The sequence below is a fragment of the Enhydra lutris genome, unplaced genomic scaffold (assembly GCF_002288905.1).
Source record: "Enhydra lutris kenyoni isolate GAN:26980312 unplaced genomic scaffold, ASM228890v2 scaffoldscaffold34, whole genome shotgun sequence".
In the NCBI taxonomy this organism is placed as follows: domain Eukaryota; kingdom Metazoa; phylum Chordata; class Mammalia; order Carnivora; family Mustelidae; genus Enhydra; species Enhydra lutris.
The window spans coordinates 25,526,885-25,550,389 of record NW_019154118.1 but is presented as its reverse complement, the minus strand read 5'-3'; the positions used below and the strand labels follow the sequence as shown (position 1 = coordinate 25,550,389).

At 44.8% G+C, this 23,505-nt stretch overlaps 1 protein-coding gene across 1 annotated transcript in view; it reads right to left on the bottom strand.

Moving 5' to 3' along the window:
- Positions 1–5,284: 5,284 nt before the first annotated feature.
- LOC111153918 (CWF19 like 2, cell cycle control (S. pombe)) overlaps positions 5,285–23,505 on the bottom strand; it is a 162,646-nt gene continuing 144,425 nt past the window's right edge. Inside the window, exon 19 of the mRNA XM_022513231.1 lies at positions 5,285–5,311. Coding sequence (XP_022368939.1) covers positions 5,310–5,311 — 2 coding nt within the window. The 3' untranslated portion in view covers positions 5,285–5,309. The remainder of the gene's footprint in view (positions 5,312–23,505) is intronic.

Sequence of the window (23,505 nt, the reverse complement as noted above, 5' to 3'; positions counted from 1 at the left end):
TTGCTTCTAACCCCGGCCAGGTCACTTCCTAGACCAAAGTCCAGCCGACACCGGGCCAGCAGCCTTACCGTTCTGTGCTGTTCTCACTGATATATGGGAACAACACTGACCTTGTGAGGTGTTCAGAGTATCAGGCAATCCATACACACACCCTCTGCATGTCCACGGGCCAGCAGTGTCCTGTGCACTACAGGGAAGGCTGTGAACCAGCTGAGGGTGGGCCTTGCTGTCACAGAGCACGGCCAAGCAGGAGAAACAGGTATGAAGCGAACGGAAGGTGCTCGCCCTTCATTTATCAGCTTAGAAGGGCCTTTTCTGAAAGCTCCTTCCTGCCCCTCTCCAACCTAAATTAGGTCCCCTCCCCCCTTATTTTCCCTCCATCTGCTTTTCCTTCCAGACACTGCCCTTGTTTTAAATTGTAACTTTATGTCACTGATAGCTAGAGGCAAGAGTGGGTAAACAAAGTTCCAATCAGACCATGACCCAGTGGCCTGGGTGATGCCCTTGAGGTGGGAAAGATTTCAGACCTTCGGAGGAATTGAAGTCAGTGTGGCTGGAGTGCAAAGGGAGGGAGAAGGGCCAAGACACGACCAGGGAAACAGGCATGGGTCAGATCACGCAAGGACAAGAGGAGGAACTTTCGACTTGTTGTCATTGCCCTGGACTCCACTGACGGTGTTAGGCCAGTAAGAGCCTGCACGAATGGGAGTGGAGCGATGAGAGCAGTTACCACATTTCCCAGGGAGCAAAGGCAGGACTGGCCCATCCCCAGTTACAGGTACTGATCCAGGACCCAAGTTGTCAAATCCGCGTGAGCACGAGGGACTCATTTCAGCAATTGGAGGAAAGGGAAATCCCCTCCAGCAGAAGCATGCACCCCCCAGGAACTCCGGAGAGCCACGCTGCCATCAGCGCAAGGATAAAGGCAGCCAACAGAGGAGGTCCCAGGGAAGGGATGAGCAGAGAGACAGAGGAGCAGTCCCGCTCTCTTTGAAAACTTCCACGGAACCCGTTCTGCCCATGAACGCCCTGGGCACCGGAGCTGGTAAATCCCACTCTTGGTTACAAATGAACAAATACAAAGAACATCGGAGCCCAAGGGACAACCTTAAATGCAGAGCTCTTCAACAGGAATGGACCTGGAAAGGTGGGACCAGGAGAAGTGACGAGACCTCAGGCAGAGGACTTGTTGACCTCTACATACGGAAGATGGTCTAGGATGAAAGACGCGGTTCCCCTAGCCCCTCCTGAATCTTCAGGCTAATGCTTTGCCCCTAACATAATTCAACTCTTCTTCACCCATGGCTTTTCCCATCTTCCCACTGTCTTTCTTGTCTTCCACTCTGTATATATATATTTTTCTATATAATAACTTTTATTTGCAACTTGGGCTTACTTACTCAAAGCCCATCATGGTCCTCAGATCAGCCTCTTTCTTTCTTTTTTTTGGTTTAAAGACTTTATTGACTTATTTGACAGAGAGATAGAGAGCACATGTAGGCAGAGCAGCAGGCAGAGGGAAAGGGAGAAGCAGGCTCTCTACTGAGCAGGGAGCCTGACATGGGGCTCGATCCCAAGACCCTGGGATCATGACCTGAGCCAAAAGCAGATGCTTAACCAACTGAGCCACCCAAGTGGCCCCAGATCACCCTCTTCTATCATATTTCTCATCCTCTTCAGGGTCCGTTACTGACTGCCCGATTGTCTCCCCACTTCCCAATCCGAGTTCCAGAAAGTGGGCATCCAACCAGCCCGGCCTCGTCCTCGATGAGCAGAGCTCAGCACACCAGACCCCCTCACAGGTCTGTGGGGTGACAGCCCGTGGGCCATATGTCCTCAGAGATGGGGACCCTTGGCTGCCTCACCTGTCTTCCCAAGAGGCACGGGACCAACCTATCTATACACCCCAGGGCTGCTGGGAGAGGAAAGACAAGGGACTTGGAATCCCAATCTAAAAGGTTTGCTTTTACTACTGTAAGCAAAAGTTTTTCACTTTTAATGAATGAGAATGCTACTGGTCTCTGGCGTCCTTGAAAAGACTTTCTTGGAACTAAGAAATAATCATTTACTTCCCTGGGAAACAAAATGAACCATGCAAATGGAAATTGTGAGTTATTCATTTGGAGACTAATTGGGGGAAAAACAAAGTCTGCAGTCGAACGTGCATCTGCTTCCAGGCCGAGGGGCTGGGATGGAGCCCAGCGCGTCTTCCTTCCTTCTCCTCACGTTCCTCCCCAGGCTTTTTAAGTGGATGAAATGTAACTGTAAACCCAGGAGGGTTTCCTTATTGCTGCTAGGGCCCAGTGGAGCTAAGGCATCTAACGTCTGTAGGAAAATTCAAGCCATCCTGGCGATCAGGCCATCTGTTATGCTTATCTGTGAGTCTGGCCTCTGGGTCACCATCTTGTTCTGGTCTGGATTTTTCCGTGGAGGACGTCTGTGCTTGTAGGAAGGAATATTCTGTCATTCAAGCAACATCGGAAACCTTAGCTCTGCACATCCTTCTATTTACAACACTGAGTCCACGTTCCCAAGGTGCTTCTCTTTCCTTCTGCCCCACTCGATGCTTTCCTCAGCAGCCAGGTCTGCTGTCAGAGCTAGCCCCTCCTGAGGGCTGCTGCTTCCCCACCCTGCCCCGCTACCCTCTCAGCCTCCTGAACCACAAAGCTTAGGGGCAGACAGGCGGGAGGTGGGATGCCCAGAGCTGGGCCTCCTCCCAGAGGACAATTGAGAGCTAAGGATCAGGTCCCTGGGGTGGCCAGTTCTGCTCGCTGTGCTCTCCTGAGGTCCGTCACACGCCGGCAGCTGATTCTTGCCAAATTCACAAGACCCCCCCCATGAGGGCCAGCTCCATTTAGATGGAAAGCGGACCTTCCTGGTGACTGGCACACTCACGCCCACTGCTCAGGGCACAGCTCTTCCTCCGCCCTGACCCTCACCGCCAGCTGTCATGTTACCTGGGATACCGACTTGTCGCCAGAAGGGTGCGACCCCAAACAAAGAAACCTGCCCGAGTTCTGGATGCTGCCCCGAGCCCGCCAGGTAGGGTGGCTTGACTGTGCATGGAAAACACACGTCCGCCACACACGGTGTCTCCGTGTGTCTGACAGCGACAGATTAGCAATCACAGATTCTTCCCAAACAAGCTTTTTCAATGTTCTTTAGCAGCTGCAGAAGACGTCTGTCTTTACAACGTACCCTCGAGATAGACATGTCACTATTTCCAAGATGACAGCCTATCTTTCATTAGTTACATTCTAAATTAATGCCTTCTTTTGGGGGGCCCTGGGGAGCCCCTGAGGTCCCTGTCTGGGAGCTAAGAGCTCCCTAGTCTTATCAGAAACACTCATCCAAACCATCTCCTTCCGAAAAGATTCCCACAGATGAGCAATCTCATTCATTTGTGACACTTATTAATTTTAGATTCCAATTGTCATCTCCACTGCTTTGTCCTCCAATAGTTGCAATGGACAGGATAGTGAATCTGCAGCTGAGTTCAAGTGTTTCAAGGCCATGTATTAGATGCTGGAGGTGGGGGTGGGATGCAAAACCAACAAAGTCCTCGTCCCCATCAAAGTCTACTCCAGAGGCACAGAACTGCTCCAAATCCGAAGAGAGCAATATGAATGACACTTGGCATGTCAAGGGAGTGACACAAAGATGGGCCACCCTGAGAGTACAGGGCAGAGAACCCCATGGACTTGGCCCTGCAGTGGGTTGAGTGGTTTCCCCCAAAAAGATGTGTCCATGGGGCACCTGGGTGGCTCAGTGGGTTAAGCCTCTGCCTTCGGCTCAGGTCATGATCTCAGGGTCCTGGGATGGAGCCCCACATTGGGCTCTCTGCTCAGCGGGGAGCCTGCTTCCCCCTCTCTGTTTGCCTGCCTCTCTGCCTACTTGTGATCTCTGTCAAATAAATAAGTAAAATCTTAAAAAAAAAAAAAAAAAAAAGATGTGTCCATGCCCTAACTTCTGGAACCTATGAATGTGACCTTATTTGGAAAAAGGGCCTTTGCAGATAGAATTAAGAATCATGAGAGGGGATCATCGTGGATGATCTGAGCAAGCCCTAAATCCAATGATAAGCATCCTTCTGAGACAAATAAGTGAGAAAAGGAGAGGATGGTGAGAGACAGAGGCAGGACTGGAGTGATGGAACCACAGGCTGAGGAAGGTCTTGGAGCCACCAGAAGATGGAAAAGAAAAAGGAAGGATTCTCCCCCTCGAACCTGTGGAGGGAAGAGGACAGCCTGCCAACACCTTGACTCCAGACTCGGCTTCCAGACAATGAAAGAACGGCTACTGTTTTAAGCTTCCAAGCTGGGTAATTTGTTAGAGAGGTCAACGAAACTGATACAGTCCATCTGGCTGGGACACTCTATGGTGTCCCCCCAACCCAGATCTGAGCCTTCACAGAACTTCCCCAGAGAAGCATTTTCTGATGCCCCAACCCCCAAATCAGGTCCCCTTATTACTCTCTTCTAGCCCTGGCTGCCTCCAGACTCCCCCATAATTTCCTTCCTAGTGTTCATTAGAACGTATTCTTACCTATCGCCCATCCCTGCGTAATTGATTGAGACGAACCTGACACCAGCTCATGGTAAGGGTTTCTGTAGTGGTTTTGTTTTACTCTGCTCCTTCCCTCTCTCTTCTCTCCTGCTCCAGCTGCGGCGGCTCAGGCGGAAGTTAGCAAATCCAGGGTGCAGGCGGGGCGGGGAGGGGGGATGTGGAACAGAACTAAAGCATCCCCATGAGCTCTCTCCCGCCGGCACCCCAGTCTGGCCGGAGACACAAAGTTCCGTGTTAGACCGCCTGCTCTTCTTATACCTGAAAAATGCAATTACTCGTGAATACCTGAAAATGACTTGACAGGGCTGCGGACTTACCCAAGACTTCATCCAGAAGTAGAGAAGAAAGCTGCAGTGGGTCTTAGGGAAGGAGGAAGCTGCCTTCTCCTTGTGCCTTTCTCAGTTCGGCTCAAACAGAAGCTGGTACGGTATCAAGTCATTTTCATGTTGCTTTCTTCACTACAGGAAAGAGCAGGGATCTACATGGTCTGGCAGAGGAGAGAGGAGAGGGAGAAGGGAAGGCTTCAGAGCACTCTTTGCCCATGAGCCCTGCCCCCAGCTCCCATCTGCCTGACAGAGGCTCTCAAAAACTCACCGTTTTGGAAACGTTTTGTCCTGTCAACCCAGCAGCCACGTTCCCCGTGTCTTTGCTGAGCGTGCTGGGAGCGCCATGCATGGCTCTGACTGACATCTCTGGAATGTGTGAGAACAGGAGTGTGTTGCATCATTACAACCTCCAGAGGTTCCTGAAATAAAAAAGAGCTCTAAATCGGGGTGCCTGGGTGGCTCAGGTCATGATCTCACCATCGTGAGATTGAGCCCCGCATCGGGCTCTGTGCTGGGCATGCAGCCTGCTTGGGATTCTCTCTCTCCCTCTGCCCATCCCCCCCTAAACAAAGTTACAGTAAAAAAAATTCACATTAAAAACAAAAAGACATTCACATTAAATATCAATGGCTAATGAGCACCTTTTTAATACAGTCCCCTGAAAAGCAGAGCTTGTCACCCACTAACAACTGTTGCTAAGATCAGCTCGAGGAAAAGAGTGGCTCCCTCCAAAAATCAGGGCGGCTTCCCAGGGGATGGGACATCAGACGGTGCAGCCAGTTTACTGGCTGAGGGGTCTCAATGATCGGGATTAAAAAGAGAAACAGTTTTTCCTTACAGTTGCCTCCCTGTGATACTGGGTCAGACCCATCTTTCCTCCTGACTAGGTTCTGTAACACTTTAGTCACTTTGCCTTCCAAAACTGTCTCAGGGGAGACATTTCAAAAATGTCTAGGAATCGGCCCTATTAATGTTTGAACTTCAATTTCCCACTGGATTCAAAGCTCTTCCTGGACGAGGTCCCCTCCCCAGTCCTACTTCCAGTTCACCATGTGAAGGATGGATCACGCCTGCCTCTCACCTCCTTCCCTACACGCCCGCTTCCCAGTCAGGGTAGGGAAGAGGAAGAGAGAGGAAATGTCATGTCATCTTCCTTGGCTGAGAAAGTTCTCAGCTCTCTCGACAGGCATCCAGGGCCACTTTTCTAGGACCCAGAATGTGGACTGTGGGCGGGTGGTCTGTCCCACCTGCCCTGTTCAGTGAGGGAGGGGCCCCTCCCCCGCAGTGGCTCCAGGCCTCATTTGGGGATGTGGACACACCTGGGGCACCGTAAGTCCACGTGGGACTCAGCCTGCACGCCTCCAGGCAGAGAAACAGCTTCGGCCCCATATTTGTCCAGCAGTCCCCTCGCCAGGGTGATGCCCTCCTCCTTTCTCTTTCCCCCATGCTGTGGTAACACAGAGACAAATTAGCAGGCCCCCCAGAGGAGAGTAGGCAAAGCCCCAACTAGGGGATATCATCCGTCTCCCTTTCTTCCCGTCACCTCCCTCATCTTCACAAGCAATTCTACCAGGACCTTACTCTCTTCATCACAGGGACAGACACCACCACCCAGTGTCTCTACACAGAAGGTCTTGGGGGGGAAAATACCGGTTCCTTGGATACGGCATCACACTTCCCAAAGGCAGCCTTCCCCTCACATATCTCTCCTCAGATCAAGAATGAGGACTCAGAGAGGGGAAAAGGCAGTTGGAGGAACAGAGAGGCAATGTTAGTCCAGGTGTCTGGATTTTTCAGTAAGCTGTATGGGTAAATCACTGCTGCCCCCTTCGGCAGTTTTCTGGATTTAGATTATCACTACATGGAGACGGGTATGTTCTTGACTTTGAAATCCTGAGACAGCAGACATGACATGACATACTGAGGTAATAAGTTTCCACGAAATAAATATATTTATCTTCAACAATTCCAGAAAGACTACAAATGTTAAGAATATTAGGCTCTAACACCCTTCTTTTTCTTGGCCAGGCAATCCAGTGTCAGGGGGAAGTGGTTGGTGAGGCTACAGTGTGTTGAAAAGAAAGCCCCATAAACATGGAAGTTACATACATACATACATTTTCATATGCACATTTGAATTTACATGCTGAATACATCATATTCACTGGGAACAATGGGGAATACATATATATATAATTATACATATTAGTTATGGACATATTATAACATATATCCACTTATAAGGAGTCACAACCATTTCTTCTGGATTACAGAAATCCAAGTGATTCAGCAGGGTTCTCATGGTATGTAATATCCATTTTTCCCTAGAAACCTCTTTTCTCTAACAGCATACTCTTGTTTTATGTTGGTGGTGTTCTCACTTTGTTACTTAGTTTCCTTTTTCTTCTCATTCACTTAGTCTGCACTTATCAAATACCAAAATGTCTCTGGAAACAAAGACAAAACCATGTCCTCCTTCAAGGAACTCCCATTCCAGTGGGGAAAGCAGACCCACAAACAGATCACTAAAACATACCAGGGCGAGAATGGAGACTTGCACAAGGCACACAGTTGGTGCTCAATAAGCACTGGTTAAAAGAATAATGAGAAGGAAACTGGCATTCACCCTGAGGACACAGTGGGGTAAGAGGTAATCATAAGGAAGGAACAGTCCAAGAAATAACACTTATGCCAAGTCACAAAGGATTATAATCAAACTGCCTCTTCCTTATAACAAAATATCATGAACATTAATCCATGTCAATAGACACAGCTCTAAATCATCATTTTTAACAGCAGTTTAGCACTCCATAAGAGAAATATACCATAATTTAACCACAGTTTACACATCAATACATACAGATCCCATGTCCACATGATTTAAAACAGTTAGTATTAAAAATTCTTTTCTGGGGCATCTGGGTGGCTCAGTCAGTTAAGCATCTGCCTTCAGCTCAGGTCACGATCCCAGGGTCCTGGGATCAAGCCCCATATTGGGCTCCCTGCTCACTGGGGTGTCTGCTTCTTCCTCTGCCCCTCCCCCCTGCTTGGCTCACCCTCTCTCTCTCAAATAAATAAATAAATAATCTTTTAAAAAATAAATTTGAAAAATGAAAAATAAATAAAAATTCTTTTCTACCTTTGCTCCATGTATTGAACTTACTTATGAACTAATTATACATACTGGGGAATAAGTAGAATGAATACTTCCATGTTTTAATACTTTTTGACTAGGTAGAGCCCCCCTCAAAATAAATTTGTATAAAGAGTCACAGAAGTCATGAGGATGACACTCAAGTGCATTCATTTCTTCCCAGGTTAAAAATCTGGCATGAGTGTGTGTGGGGGTGTGGGTGGTGGGAGGGAGGGATGGCAGAGTGAGCAAGATATTCACTCTTTATTCAACGGATGGGTATTTTTTGAGCACTTAGTATATGTCAGGTATAGTGCTAGGCTCCATGCCCTACTGGCCAAACTAAGATTTGAATATATCATCGTTGGATTTGTTCATTAAAATAGCAGTACCCTTCACTTTTACAGATGGCAAAAGCTGCCACTGATTCAAAGCTACAGCTTTCCTGCATTTCCTTAGCAATGAATGGAAATCAGGATTCAAGCCACGCCACCCAGTGAGATCTGTGAGTATGCTGGTCAATCAGCATTCCTTGTCTGGATGTGCAGCTTACGGAGTTTTCAGCAGAGCTGTAACCCAGTTAGGAACTTAGGAAGGACACTGAGGGGCTTTCACTCTGAGAGCAGCCAACGGGCTCCTCTCCAGAGGGGGCTCCTGTCCCACATCCACTTGAACTTTAGGTCTGTTCGCTCCACCAAAGCCTCAGTTGGGCCATCAGGCTGGGCTGTGACCCTGTCAAGCCCAGGGCATACTTCGCACAGAACAGAGGATGCAGGAAGGGCTCCTGGCTCAAGAAAAAACCTATGCTCTCATAAAAAAAAAAAAAAAAAAAATCACCAACTCTTATGGGCTCCACTTAAGGCTTTTTTTTAAAAGATTTTATTTATTTATTTAGTTGAGAGTGTGTGTGTATGAGTGGTGGTAGGGGCGGAGAGAGAGAGTCATAAGCAGATACCGTGCTCGGTGTGGAGCTGGACTCGGGGCTCAATCCCACCACCCAAGATCAGGACCGGATGGGAAATCATGAGTCTGAGGCTTAACCGACTGAACCACCCAGGTGCCCCGCCCCCACTTAAGGCTTTTTAATCTCAGGTGCACTTCCCCCTAACTTGCAGGGATGCAAAGGGATGGGGGAAGACAGGCTAGGCGTGAACTTCAGAGTGCAGAAGAAGAGGAGAAGACATTGCCATTGCTAAGTTCTTATTTTTATAAATCCATTTAATAATGGAGTCAAATAAACAAAGTCCACAAATATCTACTTTATGTAAACCTATTCCTCCCACGATGATTGATGTCACTAGATAGTAGGTCCAACTAACAGGCAAAAAAAAAAAAAAAAGGAAAATGTCTAAGGGAAACTGCCATCTTTTCGTTGGTTTTTCCCATATGTATCAAACTCAGAATAGCTCTGCAGTCAACAAACCCTGCGGGCAGCTTCCTCCGGAGTCATTAGTATTCCAGAGAGGGCATTAATTCAACTTAAAATTTGCAGTTAATTTGCTAAGGTATTTAGAATGGGACGAAATCAATCGGCAGTCATTCACTGGGCATGGTTATATGCTGAACAGTACGAATCAGCTCATAACACTTATTAATCTATGGGATGTAACAATTATTACACATACTGATTTTACTTTAATTCTTATGAAATAAGTATGAGACAGGATTCCCACTCTTTTTTTTGAAGATTTTATTTATTTATTTGACAGAGAGGGAGAGATCACAAGCAGGCAGAGAGGCAGGCAGAGAGAGAGGGGAAACGGGCTTCTCGCTGCGCAGAGAGCCCAATGTGGGGCTCAAACTCAGGAGCTTGAGATATGACCTGAGCTGAAGGCAGAGGCCCAACCCACTGAGCCACCCAGGCACCCCAGGATTCCCACTCTTAAGAAGCTTACCATCTATTTCATGAAATACCATTCTTTAACTTGCTGCTTCTTAGAGGGGGACGCAAATCTACTTAGGAACAGATATTTGGGTTTGAATTACTAGGACAAAAAGTCCATTCATAGGCCAGGCTCATTGACAAGGCATGTGAGTACACTCTACTGACTTAATCCCTTCTAAGATGGATACCACCCTCCAGGTGAGCTTGGACTCCAAGCATTGCAAAGCACTGCTTCTGATTCTGCTTCTAGGACTCTATGTCCTTGGTGAGGAGGGCCAAGGGTTGCTGACTCAAGTTCAGTGTTTGAGTTCAGAATAGAACCTGGTTTCCTCAATCTTGCATGGGAGGGAGGCTTATCTTTACATGAAGACAAGGAATATTACATAATCCGTGTCACTGCAGATGGCTGTTCCGATTCCAACAGCCCGTGCATCACTGCAAGGACAGTTGCCTTAATCTCCACAAAGAAAACCCTCAATTATATGCATAGCTTCGATCGAGTAAGAAAGAGTCTATCTGATGCATGTTGACCAAATGACAAAGGATTTCAGGCAGTTAAGTAATTGACCTGCAATATGGGTGTACTTGGGAATGCAATTATTTTTTATCATCCTTGGTCGGGTAACGAATTAAAATCACAGTAGGCGCACCAGGCTGTCAGGGCCATAGCTAAGGAGGAAAACAGGAGTTGGCTGCCGGAACATTCACAGCCAGCCGAGGAAACAGGCCAAATGAGGCTTAAAATGAAGTTTTCCTGTGCACATTTCACAAGTTCGGGCAAACAGGGAAAATAATTCTTCCCTCTCCCTACCCCCTCTCCAACATAATAACACTTAGCTTTTGGAGGAGATACGCCACGGTCTCGTCTACACTGACTGATGATGGTCACGTCCGCTACACGGGATGGTCTTACAATCACTCGGGTGGGCGAGAAGAAGGAAGTCTGAATTCAGAATCCAAAGACCGGGGATTTCATTTTGTTTCTGCTCCTGACCCGTGGCTGACCCTGGGCAAATCACTACCTCACAGAGCTTTCGCTGACCATCTGTCATATCAAGATAATCCATGACTTGCCTATCTCATCCAGTTATTATAAATCTTTTTTTTCTTTCCCTTCCAAGTCAAGCTTCTAGAAAAATGGAATAGTCACGGTCTCGATTTCTTCACCCCTCATTTACCCCCAACCCAAAACTGACCCTCCACAGGGAGGCTCGATGATCACTGCTGTCGAACCTACAAGGCTCAGCACCCTTCACTTACTCCCGAGTATGTTCGGCAATACTGAACGCCACTGGTCTAAATTTCCGCAGGAATCTGCTTTTAAAACAATGTCCCCTAAGGTCCCCTTGAATTAGTGCTCTCCATGGCTTTGTCCTTGGGCTTTACTTTTTTATTTTTTCCAGTTTCATTGAGATGTAATTGGTATATAATATTGTGTAGCTTAAGGTATACAATGTAAAGATTTGATATAGGAAGTACGAATTATAAAATGATCACCCCTAGTTGATAACTATCACCTCTCGTAGATACAAGTTTTTCCCCCCAGTGATGAGAACTTAGCAACTCTCAAATATACAATACAGTCTTAACCACAGTCATCATGCTCTACATTACAAGTCCAGATTTATTCCACTTCAGTCTGGGTAAGCTGATCCAGGCCACGGTTTCAGCTACCATCCACCAGTGCCCAACGCTCCACACTCCACGTGTTGTGTAAATCCAGGTGATTTATCTCATTTAAGTTTATCTCATATATTTGCATCTCATGCATATTCATATCTCTTGCAAATTAATCTCATGTTCTATCATGTAAATTGAACTCCTGTGAATCTAGGTGACCCATCTACAGGATTACTACTCTCCTGGAGTCTATTCTGTTTTTGGAACTCTCTTCCTGAATGTTCTAGAGCTCTCAGAATTCAGAAAATCTAAAATCAAAGTCATTTGGCTTATCTCCCCGTCCCCTTTTCTCTCTCCTCCTGTGTTCCTTCTACCACTCTAAAATCTGGTACCCATCTCTGATCTGTTTTCAAAATTCTATTTCCAAAGTATTTATCAAATATATCTTTTACCTACTACTGCCCCTTCCTTGGGTCAGGTCCTTTTCATCTCTTGAATAGACTACATTGCAAAGGCCTATAAATTAACCCCCTTCTCTTATGTCAGGTCCTTCTGAGGCATCCTCCACACCGGTGCCAGAGCAGTTTTTCTAAACAAATCTGATCCTCTCTCTACCCTGCCTTAAAATCTGAATTGCGAGTATGGAATAACTTATGAATACAGAATGGAGGTCCCATTAAATCCTGGCTCCTTACCTCACCAGTATCATTTCTCCTTCTCACCTTGGGTTACCGCCATTTTGAAATCTTGGCCACTTCCATTTGCTGTAGGACAACTTGGTGAATTTGCATTAGGTTGTCCCTTTCTGGAATGCTCTCGTTTGTTTTCTGCTTATTTAAATCTCATTCATGCTTAAAGCTCAGTTCCTACATCTTCTTCCCTGTTGTATAGTCCCTGACTGTCTTCCTTTTCCCATCAACCTCAAGTAATTTAATTTCCTTCACAGTACCTTGTGCATACCTCTGTTCTTACATATGCCACCCCAAATTGCAGTTGACTTGTTATCTGAGCTTATCTGAGGACAGGAATCACATCTTGACTATCTCCCTAATTAATATAACCCTATCCCAGCAAGGCTTCAGTAACCCTGAATCTGGCACCCGACCCACTTGCTTCATTCAAACTCTCTAGCAATTACCTTATTTCCCTGGTCTTGCTGGTTTTCCCACTATTGTCTCCCACCCTGAGTCTCCGTCTCGGCTTAGCCTTCTTAGATCAACAATCCAATTCAACTGTCTGCCCAGGTTCGACAGAAGTTGGCCCAAGGCATTGGCCTGTGAATTCCTCTATCCAGCGCCCTGCTCCAAGACAGGCTAGCATCATTTGTCCCAGTTTCCTTGGCGGGCAACCCAGACCCCTGAGCACCCACCTGCAGGTGTGGGAGACAAGAAAGAGGGAGAGGCTGGGCTAACTGGAATGCCGTTTTCTCCTTTTCTAAGAGCAATGTTGTAGACAATGACTGTGTGTTAAGATCGCCGCAGGTAGTCTGCCGACGAGCATCAGTACACGGCTGAAGGGACAGAAAACCACTGCGTGGGTGAGAGTTGCTATAGAAAAGAAGAGCAAGGTATGGCTTAAGAAAAAAGGAACGAAATCTTTCTCGTTCTGCGTGCTGGCGGTGTCTGTTGTGACGCGGTCAGAGATGGGGATGTCTAACGTCTGACCAGACCGCCCTGTATTCTTCAGCGCTGCTAGATGGCTGCTGAGAGGCACATGGAGGCAAGTATCTAATGGAAATGCCAGGCTATTTATTGCCTCTTCTTAGCTTCAAAAGACAACGCATGCTGTTAGAGCACTGTGTAGACATTTTGCTTAACATGAAAGGCAAAAAACCCCAAAATTCAGATAGCTAACTGGGAAATGTGAGCGGAAGAGTTATAAGAACACACTTGTCGCATGCCTCCAGTCAACTCAAGGTGCAAGAGTCTTTTTTTTTAAGTTTTTTGTTTTGTTTTAAAGATTTTGTTTATTTATTTGGGAGGAAGAGAGCGTGCACCCCTGTGAGTCAGAGCACAACCTGGGAAGGGGGGGAAGGGACAGAGGGAAAAGGAGAAGTAGACTCCCCACTGAGCAGGGAGCCTGACGTGGGACTTGATCCCAGAACCCTGGGATCACAACCTAAGCCAAAGGCAGACACTTAACAGACCGAGCCACCCAGGCGCCCCTCAAGGTTCAAGAGTCTTACACCAGGAACTCTGCTGAAGTGAAGTGTGTAAATTAAACATCTAGCATTTGTCATTGTTAGGAAAACAAACATGAGAGATGTTCTAGACTTTGTCCGTTAACAACAGAGAACTGAACTTATATTAGGTTTGTCCCAAATAAACCCACAGAGAATTTATTACAGGAACTCATTATAGCATTTACACCCAAAGTATAGTCTTTTTTCGGAGTGACAGCTTCGAAGGCTGCTAGAAAATGGTGAAACACTAACCAGCACCCTGCCTATTAGGAAAAGGGTGGATGGGATCATTTTCACTTCCAAATCAGAACACCCCAAGATAATACAAATTCCCTTCAGATTCTAGGTGGAAACATGTTACCACAACCCATTTTTCTGTCCTCTAGGATTAAGAATTGTGCTGTTCTTTTCTGGGGTGGGAGGAACAGCCCACAACTCCAATAATACACAGCAACATACAATAATATTCAAGAACACACAGAGAGAACACACAGTCTCCCAGCGCACAGTGGCAAGAACTTGAATGTTGGCCCAGCTCATGACCATATGAAGGGGTCCTGGGATCGAGCCCCGCATCGGGCTCCCTGCTCAGCGGGAAGTCTGCTTCTCCCCTTCCTTCCCGTTCATGCTCTCTCTCACTATCGCTGTCTCTTTCAAATAAATAAATAAAATATTAAAAAAAGAAATACCGCATGAAACTGCTTGGCATGGGTCATAACACGCAGGAAGCACTCACTAAGTGTTAATGTTGATGATGATGGTCGTGCCTCTTATCTGAGCAGGGTCAGTAGGTTTCAGACCTCGCTTTCTGAGCCAAAACACCACATGAGCTCTTGCACTTCCACCGGCTGCCTTAGTATTTACACACGTAGAGCGCGGACGTTTAAACCAGTGGTGCTGGGACAGTCCTTTGTCATACAGTCATGTTAAGAAGTGTTACAGCAATGACGGTTGGAAACTTACGGGACTTATTATTACCTGAGAAGCCATGTGGGACGGGAGGAGAGAAGAATGGAAGTCTTTCTAGAGATACAGACTTTGAAAGCCTGAAGTTAGATCAGTTTAAGTTAGATCGGTTTCATAGCATTTTTACTTCTGACTATTTCTTTTGCAAAACGTGTATGATTTCCTCTGTTGCTTTGGTATGGATCTGGAGGGAACTCATTTAAAAACGCTGCAAAATTAAAAGATTTGGTTGCCTTTTCTAACAAAGAAGGGTGGAAGAAAGTTCGCAGCGTGAGACAAACTGGACAGTGACACAGCTCACTGCTGAGATCTCACGACAGGACTGAAAGCTTTTCCTCTTTACCTCAGCCACTCAGGGAAATAGATCTGTCGGGTTCGACCCCTCTCTCCCCCAAAAAGCAGAATCATTAAATGAAAATGCAAACTTGTACCCAGAGTTCTATGGCAAGTAGACGATTCTTTAAAGAACTCCACATTTTATAACTCTTTACAACTATAAAATGCCACTTTTCAGAACGGAACCACCTGTTTACTGCAACAATACTGGTGAGCATTGTGCACTGTGAGGCATCTGCTCCTTGTTCCCTGCTTTATCCTTGGCCCTGACACCCCGTTTTGCTTCTGCTGTGACCACAGCATAACAGAAAGGCCTTCACTGAAGGACTCCCTGTTTCCAGATGTGAACCGGACACATCCCACACTCTTTCATCAGAAATGCCAGAATGCCAGAAATGACAGAATAGTACACACGTAGGTGTTCACATGTCTCACATCTGCACATACATGTGTGTTCTGTCCATGCATAACAAGGACACACACAGCCACATGGAGAGATGTGAAGTTGAGTTGTACCTCATAGAAACTGAAGAATACCTTGCTAGACTAAACACAGAAACTAGATTTAGGAAAAATTCACGTCCAGAATACATGTGGGATTCCTGTGAGATTCCACCTGTGAGTTGGCCAAAATTTGAGGGAGCCCAAAGTCCAAGCCAGAGACGTGGGCGCTGGGAGGGGAGGGCCAACGTGTGCCACCAGGGAGCGCCATGAAGCTCCAGTCTGCCATCTCTCTTTTTTCTCTACGTGGACGCTTCTTGACCAAATACGGTCCTCTGTCTTCAGTTTCCGACTCCTCCCCACATCCTGGCATTCATGACTCAGTGGAGGACACCTGCCTCTAAGGTCCCGTTCCAGGCCCAGCTTGTCCAAGTTTGCATTGTTGTATCTCCAACGTACCAGAATCCTCATTCATCCACATCGGTCCCTCACACTCACACTCACACTCATGCCATCCCCCAATCTTGTTTTTTCTCTTTTTTTTAAAATATTTTATTTATTTATTTGAACAGAGAGAGAGAGATCACAAGTACGCAGAGAGGCAGACAGAGAGAGAGGAGGAGGCAGGCTCCCCACTGAGCAGAGAGCCTGATGCGGGGCTCAATCCCAGGATCTTGAGATCATGACCTGAGCTGAAGGCAGAGGCTTTAACCCACTGAGCCACCCAGGTACCCCCCAATCTTGTTTTTTCAGAAGAAATGTAATATTTGCTATTTTTGAGCTCTCCTTTAGTGTATGGTCAATATTGTCACTGCTATTATGTCCACAAATATGCAATACAACAGGAGCACCATTAGAATACCATTCCCTCAGCACTTTATTGTGTGAGACGCGTTATACATATATGTGTGTCTATACATGCGTGTGTGTGTGTGTGTGTGTGTGTGTGTGTATTAACCACCACGTGTGAGATGGGCATTATTATCTCCAGCTCACAGAGGAAGAAACTAAGGCTCAGAGAGACTTGTCGCAGATTCTTACAGCTAACCAAAGCTTGTGTGTGTAGGTACTACACAGAACTGGGGGCTGCACTCATTTTTTAGAAATTTCAGGATTTCATTTTGAAATTCTATTTTTAGGATTTCACAGTGCAATTTCTGTTGATATATATTAAATAGGAGGAAGCATTAATGCAAATTAGAATGGACACCACATAACATTTTGAACATGACTCATCGCAAAAAAACATTCCTCTTGTTTTCCACACTCTTCCATGCAGAGGTCATCACCTAGTGCCAACATGTAGAGTTGACCAGACCCCGCAGAGGTGAGGGAGCGAGAACATCCTATTGCTTAACTCCACGTGGAGTCTTCTTATGTGGGTTCTGCCTTCCTGGCATTTATTATGAATCTTGGATTCATTCTCTGGTTTCTTCTCATGATGATCCCAGTGGGTGTCAATTTTCACCGACAATCAACTGAACCCACACCAAAGTTTACCCTGGGAATTTTCTGATGGAGCTAGTAGGAGAGTCTCCACTACTAATTTTATCTCATAATTATCTTAATGTTTAGAAAGTCTTTGCGGACGCCTGGCTGGCTCAGTTGGTTAAGCCTCTGCCTTCGACTTAGGTCATGATCCCAGGGTCCTGGGATCGAGCCCCACTTCGGGCTCCCTGCTCGGCGGGAGTCTGTTCCTACCTCCGCCGCTGCTGTCCCTGCTTGCTCTCTCTCTCTCTCTCTCTCTCTGGCAAATGAATAAATAGAATCGTTTAAAAAAATGTTTATTAGCATTCTTATGGGAGTATTCAGAACTGTAGCAATGATGAGGCAGCTTCCATGGCTTCATGAGTGGCAGATATCAGTGGGGTCTGGAGTAGTAGAGGTGGTAAACTGGACTATCCCAGCACATGACTGAAAAAGTGATAAAATGGTGGGTTTTTTTTTGGAAAGATTTTCTTTATTTGACACAGAGAAAGAGATCACAAGTAGGCAGAGAGGCAGGCAGAGGGAGAGGGGGAAGCAGGCTCCCTGCTGAGCAGAGCGCCCGATGCGGGGCTCGATCCCAGGACCCTGAGATCACGACCTGAGCCAAAGGCAGAGGCTTTAACATATATAACTGGGCACCTGGGTGGCTCAGTGGGTTACGCCTCTGCCTTCTGTTCAATCATGTGCTGGGATAGTCCAGTTTACCACCTCTACTACTCCAGACCCCACTGATATCTGCCACTCATGAAGCCATGGAAGCTGCCTCATCATTGCTACAGTTCTGAATACTCCCATAAGAATGCTAATAAACATTTCAAGGAAATATCTTCTGATGTTCTCAAATCTGCCAACTCTGAAGTTATCAGAGCAGCTCTTTGTTCTACACAGAAATGGAAAGGACACCAATCATTAAGTACATGAGTTATTGAGCACTCATTGTGCCCCAGCCTAAATGATTTATGCAGAGTATGTCATTCCCTTCCTACAACAATCCCATTAGCACACATTACCTTTATTTTACTAACAGGTTAAGTAACTTGCCCAAGATCACAAAACAAGTGGTGGAATCAGAAGTCAAATTTAAACTTGACTCTCCCACATCTAGCCTGCTTGTCCCACTGCACTGTTACCTGGGGACCCAAGAAGAATGGAAGGTTCAACTGGGAGTTTTAGCGAAGGTTCCATCATAAAACAGATATAAAATTCCAAAGTGGATATGTCACAAGGTACCAACTAGTAGAAAGAGATTTGTGAAAATATTTAGAGAGAGCAACAGAGTATTGTGAGAACTACCCATTCCCCAAAGGGGAGAGGCAAAGTGCAACTCTGTATCTTCACCTCTAGCCTGAGAGGACTTTCAGTGGGATCACTCAGGAAACTCGACAGGTATTTTCCAAAGTTGACACCTGCCTGAAAAAACTTAATGGGGTCTCATTCATTTCAATGTGACCAGCTGGGCACTCCAATGGTGGGAACAACATAAAGGCAGTTGTGTTGGGATTACCCTGTCCTCCCACTTTTATGAGTCAACGGATTCATAAATGTTTTCCACAGACCAAATGTGGGCCCCAGTGGGAGAGAGAGCCAGCCTGAAGCCTGCCAGAAAACTAGGGCTCACAGGCAAGTGACAATGAAGGAACAGAGTTTATTACACAACTTAACAGTTAGTACAGCCCAGCAAGGGACCCTTCAAAATGCCATCAATGTAGTCTTAGGACAGTTAACTTTCTACATCCACAAGACTCAAAAAGCCTAAAGTCACCTTGAGACCTATTCACTGAAACTACCTACCCTCTGTTCCTCTTTCCCAGTGTAAATTCCAACTCTATCAGGAGGAATCAGTAGGAAAAGCAGCTAGTGAAGGAGGGGAGGAAGGTCAAGGAGAAGCTGACCATTCCCCTCTCAGAGAGGGTAGGGGCCCACCCATTGTCGGCCCTAACTGTGAACAGGAAGTCTGTGCCTTACAATGAAGAGTTTTCTAATATAATGGGTTGAGCATTTCAAACTATGGAATCAGGGCAACTAAGAGTTACTTGTTGCTAAATATTAGTTACCTAATACTAATCAGGAGAGCTATAAGCCAGTCCAAGTTTCACCCAGGGTTATAGGAAAAACTTCCTCCATTGCATAAATTTTAAGGAACTAAGGGAAACAAAATGCATTCGGCTGTGTTGTCAACATATGGAAACACAAATACATGCTCATGTTGACAGCTTCCTAAGGAACTGTACAAAAAAAAAACCAAAACAACAACAACAACAAAAAAGCTTCTTTAGCTTTTACAGAAACTTATTCCTCTATGGAGCTTAAACAAAATCTACAGGAACCAAGTGAGACAACAGATACCCTTACAGGACTTTCCATACTGCACCTCTATCTCAGGCACCCAAGAATTCTCCTTCTTATCTTCAGGCAAATAAATGTAATACAGACTGATGCTTCCTGGGCCTTCATCCCGCTCAGCAAACAGACACAGTCATATTTTAGTCATAGTGATGTCTCAGGATAATCTCCCTGCTATAGTAGCAAACAGTGAACCCAGGTGTTCACATCAGGGGCAGTACCACCCCCTGAGGGAAATTCTGGAAATCTAGGGAGACAAAGGTTCTCTTTTATGTTACAGAAGGTCATTCTATCAATTTCTGAAATTTTACATTAGGTGGGTTATATTATCTACAGCTTTCATCTGGATAGTAAAGATGGCATTGAAAAATACTGATTATGAAAATGAGAATTGCATCTGATATGATTGGTAACAACTGGACTCACTCTATTTCATTTATCCCATCTAACTTTCTGATTGTACACCCATTTTACATATATACATACAAATTTTTATTTTGAAAATTTTCACACATTTAAAAGAGTTACAAGAATACTACATTAAATACCTGTTTGCTATTCCCTTAGATTCACCAGTTGTAACATTTTGCCTCATTTAGTTTATCTCTCTATATACATATTTTCCCCCTCAACTGCTTGAGCTGCTGGCAGACTCTGACACTTCATCCTAAATACTTCAGCAGCATCTCCAAAGAACAAAGCATTCACCTACACAATCCAATGCAATGATTACACTCAGGAAATGTAACATTAATAAAGAACTAGCATCTAAGATACAGTCCCTATTCAAACTTTGCCAATTGCTCCAATCAAATTGTGCCAATTGTTCCTTTGGAGTTTTCTTATTTCCTTTTTCTTCTCCAGGTTTCAACCAGGAAGCACACATTTTTCGATGTCTCAAAATTTGGACTGTTTCCTTACAAGGAGATTCAAGTCAAACTTTTTTTTTTTTTTTTCTGACTATGACAGGGATGATGTTGTAAGCTTTTCTGTGTACCCACTGGAGGAAAGGAAGCCATTTTATCTCATCATGGTGGAAATGCTTAGTTTGATCATTTGGTTAAGGAAATATCAACCAGATTTTTCCAGTGAAATAGGTGAGTTTTAAAAATTGTGGCTCCTGGAGAAACTCTTCTGGAGAGGGAAACCAAATGCTCAGCACAAAACAGCAAGCCATCCCACTCCTCGCTACTTTTATCTTCCTGTTACGAAGATTCCAGAAGTTCAGCCCTTAAGATATTGCCAGTAAATGACTTTAACAATATTCCATACAACCGTGTTCAATTACCATGCATTTTAAAAAAAAATTTAAAAAGTAATATGTTTGTTCAAAAAGGAAGGTTTTTAAGTAGATATGGTAGATAAAGTTTAGAGAAGCACTTTCAATTATTTCATGCTTTCTTGACTCTGACTAAATGAACTCTATTCACCAGAAACCATTTTTGAACACTTTGTATTGTTTTGTTTTTTCAGAGAGACAGAGAGAGCATACAGGTAAGAGAGGGTGGGAGAGGGGAAGCGGGAGAGGGGGAACATTAAGCAGGCTCCCTGCTCAGCATGGAGCCCAACACTGGGCTCGATCTCACAACACTGGGATCATGACCTGAGCCAAAATCAAGAGCCAGACACTGAAACTGACTAAGCCACCCGACTGCCCCAAATAGTTTGCCTTTCTGTGCGTCTAACTCCTTTTGGGCCCAGGCACACTTCAAATCCAACTGCCGGGTAAGCAAGTAGCCAGATGAGCCAAGAGTCATCACCGCCATGTAAAATCTATTCAGATGATATGCCTCACTAGAGACAGGCATTCAAAGAATAATTCATAAGATTAAATTATAGTAAACGCTTTGGAAAAAATAGCTTTTGTCTTTTAATAGAATGCCATATGCTACTGTGGGCCTCAAATTCCTCGATCACTGATTTGCTGATTTGGCCCATTTGATTCTCATTTAGAGTATTTAAAGATGAATCTTAGCAGACCATAATAGCTTGAAATACTTAAGTAAGGTCTAAAAATGAGCAGTTTACTTCCTACTTACTAGAAAAGCAGGATCCTTTGAGTATTATGAACACCTTGTGTCGTTGTACAGAAATTCTAAAAAATTATGCCAGCTAATAATACATCTCAACAATGCCTTGTTCCTCATTCCCTTGAGTTATATTTAAAAAGAGAGAGAGATGATTAATTTGTTAAATTCAAGTAAGCGTGGGAAATTTTATTAGAACTTGAGAAACTGCTATTCTGCAGTGAAAGCCCAGTTGTATGTTGAGGAGGATATATACACAGAATAGTGTGAACTCCCACCTTGACCCAAATAAGACTCTGTGTTTAGCCAAACTCCGGTCACCAAGGTGATTTGGTATTCTACCAGATTATCACTGCACAGTATCAGGTCTGCCGCAGAAAAGCCAATAGGGACATGTGGAAAGGGAGGACCCGTATTCACAACCCTGTCTTTGTTACCAGGCACTTGCCTGCGCACAGGACACACGTAAACTGGTCTAAAATCCATGACTTTCTGATATTCTTCTTGTCTCACCTCCACTTGCATGAAACTCTAATCACCTTAAAGTTTCCGTCTTCTTGAACCATGCCTGTCTCCTAGTAAGTACAACAATGTGCACAAGGCCACACAATTATTAACACATGTCGACACTACTCCAGAGTCCATGCTCTTAATAATGCTTCCAGATAGAACTTCCCATAGTAGTAGAAAAACCTAAATAAATTGAAATGGGCTGCATTTTCCCTGCTGTCATTACTTTCATTTAAAAACCAAAAATACATATAACTATATGCAATTATTGACGCATGTAATGTATCCAGGGGCCAGTCTGACACTGAGCTAAACCATGGGGTAGTAAGTATAATGAAATAAGATTGTTGTGTAAGTGATGATCAACTCCCTAACATTCACTACATAGAAGATAACTAATAGGAAGGCTAGCATGTCTTACTGCTTATCATTAAAATGTTTCTTAATGGAGACTGCCAATTTGAAAGGTAAGACTGTTGAAGAGCATTAACGATGCAATAAATTCTGTGACTGTGTATTTCACAGAGACCTATCCTAGATGATCATTCTGGAGCCTAGAGATACCAATAAATCATCAAGAAATAAAGGCCCTTTTTACTAGTAGAGACTGTGATAGTTGAAAATTACTGCAGAGAGATTCCAAAGTTTCATCAATTTTTATAAAGATGTTTAAGGGACCAAGAGTTTCTGTTTAACTCAGGGAAGGAGTGACCTTTTCTGTCCAAAGGTCGACTCTACCATGGTGATGAAGGCACTAGGTCATGGATCTTCTCTCAACTACTGTAAATTCACCCATTTTAACGATGCAAAAATACAAATGATAAAAGGAAGGAAGAGTATTAGTGATTCCATTTCATTGAACTACTACTCCTTATGAATACCATGGGACCACAGAAGCCAGCTCCGGTTTATTTCTATCCAGCACAGAAAATGCTGCATGTATCAAAGACACGTAGATAAGTGTCTGTGAAAGAGTCCAAGAACTCCTCCTTTGTGGCACGTCAGTAGCATTGTTCATTCCTTCATCTCTACACTGATACGCCTGTGAAATGTTTGACCAAAGCTGCAACTGATTCCAGCCCCTATTCTGCTGGTAACAAGGATGACTGGGAGCCCTTCTAAATGACCTCCCTACATTTTATATCAGATTAATTTCCTCAAACACTACTTCAAGTAGGTTACCATCTTTCTTATAATCTGCACTAATGCCACAGTACTGATAGGAGGAAACTGTAATTACTCAGACTTAGGAGATTTCTAAAATGTGTCCCAAATCTTTCAGGGGATTCTCATCTCCTGAGAGTTCCCCAAATGACTTTTGCAGACACAGCTGGTTTACTTGCTAACCTCCAAACATGTCTTGTGTATTTTCCATTTGCACTTTGCTCACCCTAGTCTATCCAACAAGAAAATTGCATCCTAGCGACTCTCACTAAGTATTTTCCACGGACTCAGTAAAATCCACACTCTTCTAAAATTGTCCCGCCCTGAACTACCTTTCATTCCTTTGAGATCCTTTTCAAGTTCCTTAGTTGTTCTAAAGTATAATTTAAAATTTTAACATGACTGAGCTTTTCATAATTTAACACCTTAAAACTTTAATCTCCTTGAAGAAAAAAAGCCCATCTAACTCTTTTTCACGTTTCCACTCCACCCAAGTATGTTGTGTATAGTACTCAGCA